Below are 13,097 nucleotides of genomic sequence, written 5' to 3' on the forward strand. Positions count from 1 at the left end.
TACAGGGAGGCTTGGTATGCTGTAGTTCACGGTGTCACAAAGAGTTGGACATAACTTAGCAACTCAACAACAGCAATCTGCTATGTGATAGGCATGATTTTGGATGCTGGAAATGAACTGCAAAATAAGAAGGTCTTATTCTTGTTCCCAATGAAACATATACACAGCAGTGACTGAAAAAAGTTACCAAATAAAAAAACAGAGTAGAAGGATAATAGGAAGGAAAGTAAATGCTTTGTGTTGGGGGGGGGGTGGGTAGGATTACTTTATGTAGGATGGTTAAGACTCCTCTAATGGTTGAATTGACAGGTGAGCTGAAAAAGTCAGCCCTGGCCAGATCTGGGAGGACTGTCCAAGTAAGAAACAAAAGTTGGTACCAGGGACTTGAGCTGAAAAGGAGCTTGTGAGTTCAAGGTGGAGAAAAAATTTGCTGTGTAGCCTAAGCATGGTGAGTCAGGGTGCAGTCAGGAGAGAGGTAGAAGATGAAGAGGTCATAGACAGGCGGGTCCTCGAAGGCACTGATAGAAGAGTCTGTAAGATGTATGGGATTTGACTGACACTTCCACTGAGCAATAAAGGATTAAAACATGGATTTTGATTTTTCTACCATCATGCTGACTTTTTACTTGAACGTAGGACTTTCTTGGTACAATCATTCTGTTTCGTGTAGTCTTTATTCTACCAGTTCAACTTTTTCTAATTAAACCCTTAACATTCAAAAGTTCATCAGGTTGAGCTGAAGTTTTTAATAACTTCATTGAGGTGTAACTGACATACAAATTCTATAGTTCATATTTTATAAAATTGTATTTAAAAGGAATTATATAAAACATGCTCTGTTTGGCTTCTTTTACTGAGCATAACTGAGCAGTATCCTACTGTATGGCTATATCACTGTTTTAGAAAATCCATTCACCTGCTGAAGTACATTTGGGTTGTTTCCAGTGTTTCATTATTAAAAATAAAGCTTCTATGAATATTCATGTATAAAGCTTTGTGTGAGCAAACACTTATTTTTCCTGGGTAAATCCTTAGAATTGAAATGGCTGGTCACATGATAGATTCTGTTTAATTTTTTATTTCAGCATATTGTTTTTCAAGGTGTTTGTACCATTTTGCATTTCCACCACCAGTGAATGAGACTTCCAGTTTCTCCATATTCTTGCCAAAACTTTTTAACTGTAGCCATTCTAAGAGCTGGTAGTGGTATCATTTCACCAAAGATCTACAGATGGTAAGTAAGCACTCAAAAAGATGCTCAACGTCATCACTTGGTTTTCTCTAGCTGTTAAGTCCGTTTATCTGTTGTATCTAGTTGAATCATTGGTCTCTCCCTCTGATACTGAAAACGTAGGGTCACATCTCACTCAGCCCAGCTTGCCTGACATAAAACAGGAAAAACAAGGAAGAAAGAAGTGTCTATTATTGGAAAATAATGAAATGTCTGTGTGTATATCAGCTATGCATTTGCCAACTTCTGATGAATTCTGAAGCATCACTATGAACAAACTAGTAGGAATTCCAGTTGAGCTATTTCAAATCCTGAAAGATGATGCTATGAAAGTGCTGCACTCAATATGTCAGCAAATTTGGAAAACTCAGCAGTGGCCACAGGACTGGAAAAGGTCACTTTTCATTCCAATCCCAAAGAAAGGCAATGTCAAAGAATGCTCAAACTATCGCACAATAGCACTCATCTCACACACTAGTTAAGTGATACTTAAAATTCTCCAAGCCAGGCTTCAGCAATACGTGAACCGTGAACTTCCAGATGTTCAAGCTGGTTTTAGAAAAGGCAGAGGAACCAGAGATCAAATTGCCAACATCTACTGGATCATCAAAAAAGCAAGAGAGTTCCAGAAAAACATGTATTTCTGCTTTATTGACTATGCCAAAGCCTTTGACTGTGTGGGTCACAACAAATTGTGGAAAATTCTTCAAGAGATGGGAATACCAGACCACCTGACTTGCCACTTGAGAAACCTGTATACGGGTCAGGAAGTAACAGTTAGAACTGGACATGGAACAACAGACTGGTTCCAAACAGGAAAATATATTTAACTTATATGCAGAGTACATCATGAGAAACACTGGGCTGGAGGAAGCACAACCTGGAATCAAGATTGCCAGGAGAAATATCAATAACCTCAGATATGCAGATGACACCACCCTTATGGCAGAAAGTGAAGAAAAGCTAAAGAGCCTCTTGATGAAAGAGAAAGAGGAGAGTGAAAAAGTTTGCTTAAAACTCAACATTCAGAAAACTAAGATCATGGGATCTGGTCCCATCACTTCATGGCAAATGGGGAAACAGTGGAAACAGTGGCTGACTTTATTTTGGGGGGCTCCAAAATCACTGCAGATGGTGATTGCAGCCATGAAATTAAAAGACGCTTACTCCTTGGAAGGAAAGTTACCACCAACCTAGACAGCATATTAAAAAACAGAGACATTACTTTGTCAACAAAGGTCCATCTAGTCAAGGCTATGGTTTTTCCAGTAGTCATGTATGGATGTGAGAGTTGGACTATAAAGAAAGTTGAGCACTGAAGAATTGATGCTTCTGAACTGCGGTGTTGGAGAAGACTCTTGAGAGTCCCTTGGACTGCAAGGAGATCCAGCCAGTCCATCCTAAAGGAGATCAGTCCTGGGTGTTCATCGGAAGGATTGATGTTGAAGTTTAAACTCCACTACTTTGGCCACCTGATGCGAAGAGCTGACTCACTGGAAAAGACCCTGATGCTGGGAAAGATTGAAGGCAGGAGGAGAAGGGGATGACAGAGGATGAGATGGTTGGATGGCATCACCGACTAAATGGACATGGGTTTGGGTGGACTCTGGGAGTTGGTGACAGACAGGGAGGCATGGTGTGCTGCAGTTCATGGGGTCACAAAGAGTCAGACACCACTGAGTGACTGAACTGAACTGATGAATTCTGAATCTCATCTTTAAGATGCTTTCCACTCACAGGTTGATTTATGGAAGGTTAATGGGTTTCATTAAATGTCTTAAAAACATGTTCTTGACTTCACATGACTTTTCCATCTTTAGTTTTGTCATGTTGCAGAAGATGCTGTGGTCACACTCACCTGGTGGACCTGAGTGAAGAGGGCCAGCAGGTCTAGAATAGTCAGGCAAACCTCTGTAGCAATGTTGGCCTCCGTGTCCACGTGGTGCACAATGTCTATTTCATTAGAGTTGCCTACAAAGTCCAAAGTAGAAAACAGCATAAAGGTCTGAGACAAGTCTTTGTACCCTATTAAAAACTTTCTTCTATTGCAACATAGTCATATACAACATATATACAATATGGACAATGTGGATACAATATACAACCTATGTATAGACACACAATCTTCACTGGTGTTTTGATGAGTAATTTAGTAAATCAAAATGCTTACATTTATTCAATTTCTTTATCGGCTGAAGCAAGAATACTAGACAGAGTTTTTAGTGGATGCTATAGACTGAATATGTGTGTTTCCCCCAAAATTCATATTGTTGTTGCTGTTGAGTCATTAAGTCATGTCTGACTCTTGGCAACCCCGTGGACTGTGGCACATCAGACTTCCCCACCCTTCACTATCTCCCGGAGTGTGCTCTCACTCATGTCCCTTGAGTCAGAACAGTATGAAAAAGCAAATAAATCAAAGCCCTAATCCACAATGTGATGGTATGTGAAGGTGGAGTCTTTGAAAAGTAATTAGGTTATGAGAATGGAGCCCTCATGATTGGGATTAATGCCCTTTTAAAAAGAGATACCAGAGGGATCATCTCTATCTCTACCATGTGAGAACACAGCAAGAAGGTAGCCATTTGCAAGGCAGGTTTCTACCAGACATCAAATCTGCTAGCACCTTGATCTTGGATCTCCTACCCTCTAGAACTAGGAGAAGTAAATATTTTTTATTTAAGCTACGCAGTCTGATGCATCTTGTTTTAGTAGCTTGAACCAATGAAGACAGTGTGTGTGCCCTTTTCATTGGTCAGGTATGGAGTTTCTAAAGAATCAGAGTAGTCTGTTCTTTATTTCCCACTTCTTTTCCATTGGTTCAGCTGTCAGTATAGTCATATTTCCTCCATAATTAGTCTGGGTCAAGTTTTATGCTCCAGGTTAATAGATCAAATGTAGAGTCTGAGTGGATGATCTGCACGAATGACCTCTTCAGAAAGGTACTAAATGTATTTACAGGTTAAGGCAAATACTGTCAAATAGCTAACTTTGGTCATGTGTCCATAATCAAGCACACTTACATGATATGAAAGGACTGGATCTCGTTTTTTACCTCATTCACACCTAGAATGTGTGCAGCACTGGATTCAAGATGGCACGCCTGCTGCTTCTAGGACACAGGCAACTTTTTCCTCTTCCCAGAGGGATAATAATCAGGTTGAGAGAGGCCACCATAACTCTCACGATGCCAGAGTCCCTTGGTTCCCCAGTGAGGGATCCAACCCATGCCCCGTGCAGTGGGAGCACAGAGTCCTTACCACTGGAACAATAGGGAAGTCCCAAACACTATGTTTTTAAACTACTCCCTGCTGATTGGAGAAGGAAATGGCAACCCACTCCAGTGTTCTTGCCTGGAGAATCCCAGGGACGGGCGAGCCTGTTGGGCTGCCGTCTATGGGGTCGCACAGAGTCGGACACGACTGAAGCGACTTAGCAGCAGCAGTAGCAGCTGATTCTCTCCTCAGGAACATTCTCAGGGCTACAGCAAGCCTGAAAACCAGTGGTCTGAGGGGCACAGCAACATTCCCTACATTCTGAAACAGAATGAATTTATTTCCTGCACATGTCTAGAGAAAAACGATAACCATCTTGTTGCTATTGTTTCTGGTTTACTTACTGGTCATGGTATTGTCTAACATCTGGAGGAGTTTGGGGTTAGAAAGTGCATTTTTGCCTCGAATTATTGGTAAAGTTTGTGATCTGTGCTGCTTCTGTCCTTCATGACTGGAAGTGGTGTGCATCCTGGAAATGAAATAAGAAAAATGGTTAAAGTCATAGGGATATGAAAACCAAATGTTTTTTTCAAATTCTCTTGCGTCATATTAACATTTTTTGTGAAAAATGAGACTTTTTATGAAAAACCATTAATTATGGGGTGACACGATGACAGAAATTTAAAAGTACTTTTGGAGAAATTTTATTTAAGCCAAAAAAAGGTTCAGAATGATAATAGATACTAAAGGATAATGAGTTTCCCAGGTGGCGCTAGTAGTAAAGAATTCATCTGCCAAAATAATAGATACGGAATTAAATTCTGCACAATCATATTCACTATTATTTAATGAAATCATGGGATTCCATAGATGTTACGCTGGCTATTGGTTGCTTAGAAAGGCATAGTGATAAACATTTATAAAGTACAATACTACATAACTCAATTGGTATCAATTATTTTTAGGGGGTAAAATATAAAAAAGTAAAATTTGGTCTGAAACAACTCTTTGACTCTTACTTCTTAGTATTTGGAGGAAGAGATACTGAAGAGTGAAGTCTCAAAAAGAAGCAATGGTTTTCTCTTTGTCTTACTTCTCAAGGCTTATTTGGTTCTGGCTAAATCAAGTGCTCTGAGTGGATCGGGGCCCAGGAAATCTGACTTTGGTTTTTAGTAGCCAAGAGAGTCTGGGTCATTTCTGCAGCTATAGGGAATAATGGGTTTGGGGCTATATGGCTTAAACTTTGGGACTGAATTACTTTGTCTCCTTCTGTCTATAACTGCTGGGAAAAGCCATGGTTTTGGGGAAAAAATCAGGAGGTGTTCAGGGAGGACCCTGAAGTCTAACTTACCAGACAGCCTCTAAACTGTAGTGACCTCAGCTGGGTTACGATCGTCATTAAAGTCATCGTTTATGGTCCTCTCTCCTACTACCAATTGCCAAAACATGCCCATGATATTTTTTATTTGCTTTCTCATAAGGGGGCCACTCAAGTGGTCCCCATGGATAAAGAGGCAAAATTTATTCTATGATTTATTAGCCGTTTACTACTTCCATATTACTTTCTAAAATTCTTTCTAAAATACAGCCATTTTCATATTGTATACTATCATGATACCTCTGGGAAGAATAAATCAAGCTGGAGAAAACTTCAGCAAAGAGTTTGGATTGACTAGACCCAGAGGAGCTTTAAGGTAGCATTTCAGGCTAATGTTTTCTGTAGGGTAGTTTATGAGGGGTGACCCTGGGTTTTTTATGCTAGTTAAATCAGTCTGATGACTAAAAAAACTAACATGAGCTTATGGGGCCAGATATGCTTCCTTATTGCCTTTGACCCTTAAAAAAATTACATTAAACTCTAAGAATATGGTTAAATTATTAAAATTACTGAAAGGAAAGGGGAGATACGACCTCACAGTTTACTTTGTCACCAAGAGATTAGCAAACATGAAAATAGTCATTGATTGGAATTATATCTTTCCAGGCTTAAAAAAATTAAGATACTCATTGACCCTATGCAAGAATCCACCGGCCAATGCAGGAGACACCAGAGACCACGTTCAATCTGTGGATTGGGAAGATGCCCTGGAAAAGGAAATGGCAACCTATTCCAGTATTCTTGCCTGGGAAATCCCATGGACAGAGGAACCCGACATGCTACAGTCCCTGGGGTCACAGACTCGGACATGACTGAGCACACAACAACAACACAAGGCATTGTACAGTAATATACTGTACATAAATAAGGTCACATAAATAAGGTGTAATTCTTGCTTCTTAGGTCTTTACAAGTTAGTGGGCCAGATAGGGAAGTACTTACAAGGTTTCCTCTTAGAAACATACAGAGTTATTTGAAATCTGTGTCTGGCTTGAAATATACATATAAGTATTGGAGAAGGAAATGGCAACCCACTCCAGTGTTCTTGCCTGGAGAATCCCAGGGATGGGGGAGCCTGGTGGGCTGCCGTCTATGGGGTCGCACAGAGTTGGACACGACTTAGCAGCAGCAAGTGTAAGTAAGTGAAGTCACTCAGTTGTGTCCAACTCTTTGCAACCCCACGGACGGTAGCCTACCAGGCTCCTCTGTTTATGGAATTTTCCAGGCGAGAGTACTGGAGTGGGTTGCCATTTCCTTCTCCAGGGGATCTTCTTGACCCAGGGATCGAACCCAGGTCTTCGGCACTGCAGGCAGACACTATTCCGTCTGAGCCACCAGGGGATATTTCATATGTATAAAATATACATATATATATATACACACACACACATGCATGTGTGTGTATGTACATAGTGTGTGTATCCACACTCTCTCTATATATATGCATGTGTGTGTGTGCTAAATTGCTTCAGTCATGCCCCACTCTGTGACCCTATAGACTGTAGCCCCCCAGGCTCCCCTGTCCATGGGATTCTCCAGGCAGGAATACTGGAGTGGGCTGCCATGTCCTCCTCCAGGCAATCTTCTCAGGGATTTAACCCGTGTCTCCTTTGGCTCCTGCATTGCAGGCGGATTCTTGACCACTGAGCCACTGCAGAAGCCCAATACACACACACACATATACACATCCATGTACACTCACAATATAATTTTAAATATCAAGCAAATGTGACAGTACCATTGTGACAAAAGGCCAGAAGTCTGGCAGGATGGATTAGATCCTTTGAGAGTTCCATTGTTCTGGGTGGACTGCACGAATTTAAACGCAGCAGCAATTTTTCTGCAAGGAAAACTGAAGTTTTAATCTTAGCTCAGTGTTTGCAACTGATATATAAACAAAAAATGGCAACTGACAAAAGATTACTGGACAATGAAATCTTTCATATGTTATAAAAACAAAAACAAACCACTTTTTTCCAGAAGAAAACCACATTTTCTTCTGGAAATGGGAAATTGAGGGTTTAGGGAATGTGCTGGGGCGGGGGGGGGGGGGGGGGGGGGGGCAGGGGCGGGGCACTGCTGTCTCTTATGGGAAAGGATGAGAGCACAGTTATTCCAGATTAATTTTTTTTTTTTTTAGTATATTGGAAGTATTTTCTTAAATATGCATCTTCTAAGTTACATTCATATGAAGACAAATGGGTTGAAAAGCTACATGAAATGTGGTTTCCTTTCAGAAATGTGTGTTTTGTGCTTTTTCTTTGGACAACATTAACTATTTTTGGATCTACTATGGGTATAGTATAATCATCAAACATGCTTTGCTTAATGTGAAGTTTCAGTTTTAAAACTAAAAAAAAAAAAAAAAAACAACTAAAACTTCACATTAAGCAAAGCATTGTTTAATGATTACACTATATCCATAATAGATCAAAGAACAGTTAATGTTGTCCGAATAAAAAGCACAAACACACATTTCTGAAAGGAAACCACATTTCATGTAGCTTTTCAACCAATTTGTCTTCATATGAATGTAACTTAGAAGATGCATATTTAAGAAAATACTTCCAATATACTAAAAAAAAAAAAGTTAATCTGGAGTGTAATCATCAAACATGCTTTACTTAATATGAGGTCAACCTTAAAATCCTATTTGCATTTTAAGATTTCTAACACACACATATATGACTCTTTTCAAAAGATCAGACTATGATTCTTTTCATGATTCTTTTCAAAAGATCAGACTAATCTTTTGGAGTTTAAAATGATTACCTTATTATGTTCCGTTTCCCTAGATATCTGAAATTTTGAAGACAGACGCTAGAAAGGAAAAAAACAAGTCACATTCTAATTATTCATACCTTTTTATCTATACAAAGTGTTCATCCAAGTGCACTAAAAGACAAATACAGTTTTCTTTAGATAGTTTATGCATTATTATTGACAGATTATTCACCATACGATACTTAGAATGAAAAATGGTATACTAAAATCATTTGAAGGTTCTAGAAAAAAAGTCTTAAGTAATCAACTCTAAAACTTACTCCAAGATGCTGAAGAAGTCAGACACCTCTGGACTGGGGGCTCTTTGCCAGTAGGCAATCAGAGTCTCTGAAAGGAAACACCAAATAGCATGAGACTCTTTGAAATTCAAAGTTTTTTCCTTTTTTTTTTTAAAATTTAATTTTAAAGAGCTCTCTTTACCCTCCGAAATTGTTTTCATAATGTGCAGAAAGCACATGAGAAGACTCCTGGTTTCTGCTTGATCTAGCTTGTCAAATCGAAGAGTTGAGCCTATCAAAGATAAGGGTCTTGGGATCTAGGGATGAAAGAAACAACAAGGATTGAGGAGGAGGAGACAGCTGACTTGTAACGTGCTTGGGAAGGTTGGGAGGGAAGTCATACCTTTTCACAGTTGTCAGTCTTCTCACTGCTCTTCTCAGTGGTACTTGGGTTGGAGTCAAGACTTGCTAATGAAGCTCTGGAATCAGCATGTGTTACTGTAGAAATAGCTATTGATGAAAATGCTGTAAACACAAGCCACAGCACACAAGACGGTAATGAGATGCATGGGCGTGCACACACACACACAACGCTAAAATGAACCAAAAAGATGCTGATCATTCAGGTATTGTGAAAGCCTGACACAATAGAGTCTGGGATCGGCATGAAAGACATGCAACTTTTAAAATATTATTTTAACAGCCATGCCAGTATGAAGGATTTAAGAACATTTAGACCATTATAACTGGAAATAAAGCGTGCTCCTTTGATTTCTTACAAAGCTTTTTAAAGAACGTTTCTGTTTTAAAATGCTTAATAAAAGTTCTTAAGGATGCTTTGGAGGAAGCAGCTTTCAATTTTTGACAGTTTGTAAGAAATTAAGATGACATTTCCAAAATAGTTCTTAAAAACAATCTTTGAAGTGGAAGGGCTATTATATTTTAAAAGGCTGTATGCAATGAAAACATCAAGATTGTTTTCAGAATGAAACAATTTGATGACATCGGAGTAGACTGCTTCTTAATCCAAGTAGAAATGAACACTAAGTAGAAGAGGAAGTTGTTGGATGACATTCAGAGAAACATGTAACAAGACTCTTTAGCTATATAAATGTAGAATACTTTGCCTCATACATTATGTACAATGGATGAGTGGGTAAAAAGCACAGTGATATACAATGTAAACACAGATGAGTGTTAAACACCATTGTCTGGAAGGTCTGAAGTACCTGCTATAGAATTTAAAACATCTTTAGAAAATGATGTGTCTGCAGAGTTGGCATGTTTCATAGCTGACTGGGTGTGGAATCCTCCGTTGGTACTGAGGTCGTCTCTAGACCCCTGGATTCAAAGCACAGAAGAGATTAGTGGGAATTAACATATTTCAACATCATAAACCTACAAATGTTTTCTTCATTACATTTTCAATTAGATGATAAGAGATTTGATTTTTTATATTTTTGCAAAATCTTCTGCCTAAGTAGGCAATGAAAGTGAATACTGTCAAACCATAATCTTAGTCACAATTTGGTTTCTTATGTGATTTTTAAATTTTTAAACAATGTAGTGGAAACTTTTTCAGATATAGATTAAATCAGGGGTCCCCAATCTTTTTGGCATCTTTCGGTTTTGTGGAAGAAAGTTTTTCCACAGACCGTGGGAGGAAGGATGGTTTGGAGATGATTCAAACATATTACATTTATTGTCCATTTTATTTCTACGATTATTACATCAGCTCCACTTCAGATCATCAGGCATTAGATCCCAGCAGTTGGGGACTCCTGGACTAAATGACTATAATGGTGATTGATAAGTTCACTGATTTAAAAAATTTTTTAATTGAACTATAATTGATGTACAATATTATATGTTATAAGTATAGAACATAGGGATTCACAGTTTTAAAGGTTATCCTCCATTTACAGTTATAATAAAATACTGGCTACATTCCCCATGTTGTACAATATATCCTTATAGCTTATAAAATTATAATAATTTTATATGTAACACTTATACCTCTTAACCCCTATTCCTATGGCTCTTCCTTCGCCCTACTGGTAATCACTAGGTTGTTGTCTATATCTGTGAGTCTGCTTCTTTTTTCTGTCATATTCTCTAGTTTGTTGTATTTTTTAGATTCCACTTGTAAGTAGTGTCATAAATTCATTGACTGGATTATCACTATTATCATGGATTTTTAAATGTATATTATTATTAAAAACTAGATGTTAGGTACTTATAATGTGCCAGTCTCTATGATGCATGTTATCTATTACACATTTAATCCTCCTAAGAACCCTGCGACAGAGGTATTCTGTTCCATTTTATAAAAGAGGAAAAAGTTGAATAGCTTACTGAAGTTTACATAGATGGTAACTGGTCCAAGGTCAAAAAAAATTCCAGACACAGTTCCTAGCTTCTAGACACCATATAAACACCTCAAAACACCTACATTAATGCATATATATGGAATCTAGAAAAATGGTACAGATGAACCTATATGCAGGGTGGGAACAGAGATGCAGATGTAGAGAATGGATGTGTGGACACAGGAGGGATGGGGAAGGAGAGGGTGAAAAGAACTGAGAAAGTACATCCAAGCCACAAGGAAAGCCCCTTATGTCCACTCCCGTGTGCAACACAGATAGCTAGATGGCTGCTGTATATATAACACAGGCAGCTGAGCCCAGTGCTCTGTGGTGACCTGGGCGAAATGAAAGGCTTGGGTGGGAGGGAGGTCTAACAGGGAGGGAATACATGTATGCATATGGCTGATATACTTCACTGTACAGCGGAAAGTAACACAACAGTGTAAAGCAGTTATACTGCAATAAAAAAATAGATAAAAAACCAAAATCAAACGCCTGCTTCCCCCCACCAAAATACCACCTAGCAAAAAGCACTGTTCTGTTTAATCCTTAGTTTGCTCACATTTAGGGAAAAATGGTTATCGAGGCCAAAAATATATAAAAAAAGGCAAACTCTTTATTAAAATAGACACTTGGAATATTATGCAAACTTACCTGATTTGATGTATTGACAGTAAAAGGATACAGGTCCTTCAGGTAAATCCTTGGCATATTGTCCAGAAGCATGCCATAGAGGGGCATGTATAAACCGGCTATCTGGGCCTGCTTTTCCTAGGTAGAAAAGGAGTCAAAAGAAATGATTCACATAAAAATCGATAGACTTGTAGGTTTGATAGGCACTTAATGCAGTGAACCATTAAATGGTGCTTAGGGAAGGGAGAAAGAAAGACCACTTACTGGTTCTCTGTATCGATCATCAAATGAATGCTTAGCCATTAGGTTTTTTAGGACAGCTAAAGCCAAGTGCCTGATATCTTGATCTTCTTGCAGAGCAAAGCCAACTTCTCGGAGCAGAATTCCGATTAAGAAGTGTTTGCGGCAAAATTCATTCGTGACCGAATATTCAGGCATATCTTTGTGTGGAAGGTAAAGAGATCATGTTACTGAAAGTCAAATGATCACTTTACAATTAAGAGAAATGGAACAAACAACTATAAACCCTTATTGCTACTAGGAGGGATTCAGCAATGCAATCTTATATGAAAAATGTGAAGAGGGGCATTCAGTAAATACTGTTTATTCTTATCCAAAACAGAGCATGTGTGCATGCTGAGTCATTTCAGTCGTGTTCAACTCTTTTGCAATCCCATGGACCACAGCCTGCCAGGCTCCTCTGTCCATGGGATTTTCCCAGCAAGAATACTGGCGTGGGTTGCCATTTCTTACTCTGGGGATCTTTCCGACCCAGGACTACATGTTAGGAATAATGAACTATTAGAACACTCCACCACATATCTGACCAGAAGTAAAGTAAACACATCGATTTTTTCCAGTCCGTGAAAATACTGCTGAAGGCAGAAGTTCAGGGAATGTGGAAGTTAGGAAACTAACATCAAAGGGCTTAGGTTAAATAAATTTTTTCACGAAATACTGAGTAACAGTGAGGAGCCAGAAATAAAACAAAACTTGCAAATTGCCCATTTATACCTAGAAAAAAATTTGCCCAGACTATTTCAAGTTATGAACTTTTCTGGGGTAAAAATAAACTGATATGATTCTAATGATCTCAATTTTGAGAGAAGGGTTAGAACCAGGCTGTGGCTTATTGATAGAAATATCATATAAAGATAGTTTCATTGAATAAGCATGTTATTACATATAATTGGGAATTTCACGTATGGTTACACTCTAAGGAACTTTCTGATGCTTTGGGAAACTAAAAAGAGTTCAAACTCTGGAGAA

General features: G+C 38.7%; 1 protein-coding gene across 9 annotated transcripts in view; it reads right to left on the reverse strand.

Moving 5' to 3' along the window:
* DOCK10 (dedicator of cytokinesis 10) overlaps nucleotides 1–13,097 on the reverse strand; it is a 304,825-nt gene that overhangs the window by 32,517 nt on the left and 259,211 nt on the right. For 8 of the 9 annotated variants that reach the window (XR_011562013.1, XM_070773197.1, XM_070773206.1 and 5 more), the window contains exons 32-41: nucleotides 12,093–12,268; nucleotides 11,850–11,966; nucleotides 10,056–10,167; nucleotides 9,230–9,351; nucleotides 9,029–9,143; nucleotides 8,869–8,935; nucleotides 8,597–8,644; nucleotides 7,563–7,664; nucleotides 4,851–4,975; nucleotides 3,090–3,202 (exon numbers count right to left, since the gene is read on the reverse strand). Coding sequence is in view for 8 of the 9 variants with exons in the window: in XM_070773197.1 (XP_070629298.1) it covers nucleotides 3,090–3,202; nucleotides 4,851–4,975; nucleotides 7,563–7,664; nucleotides 8,597–8,644; nucleotides 8,869–8,935; nucleotides 9,029–9,143; nucleotides 9,230–9,351; nucleotides 10,056–10,167; nucleotides 11,850–11,966; nucleotides 12,093–12,268 (1,097 nt within the window). In the remaining variant the exon portion in view is untranslated. The remainder of the gene's footprint in view (nucleotides 1–3,089; nucleotides 3,203–4,850; nucleotides 4,976–7,562; nucleotides 7,665–8,596; nucleotides 8,645–8,868; nucleotides 8,936–9,028; nucleotides 9,144–9,229; nucleotides 9,352–10,055; nucleotides 10,168–11,849; nucleotides 11,967–12,092; nucleotides 12,269–13,097) is intronic. The other variant, XM_070773190.1, reaches the window with a different exon arrangement.

Source organism: Bos indicus, chromosome 2, assembly GCF_029378745.1.
Source record: "Bos indicus isolate NIAB-ARS_2022 breed Sahiwal x Tharparkar chromosome 2, NIAB-ARS_B.indTharparkar_mat_pri_1.0, whole genome shotgun sequence".
Lineage (NCBI taxonomy): Eukaryota > Metazoa > Chordata > Mammalia > Artiodactyla > Bovidae > Bos > Bos indicus.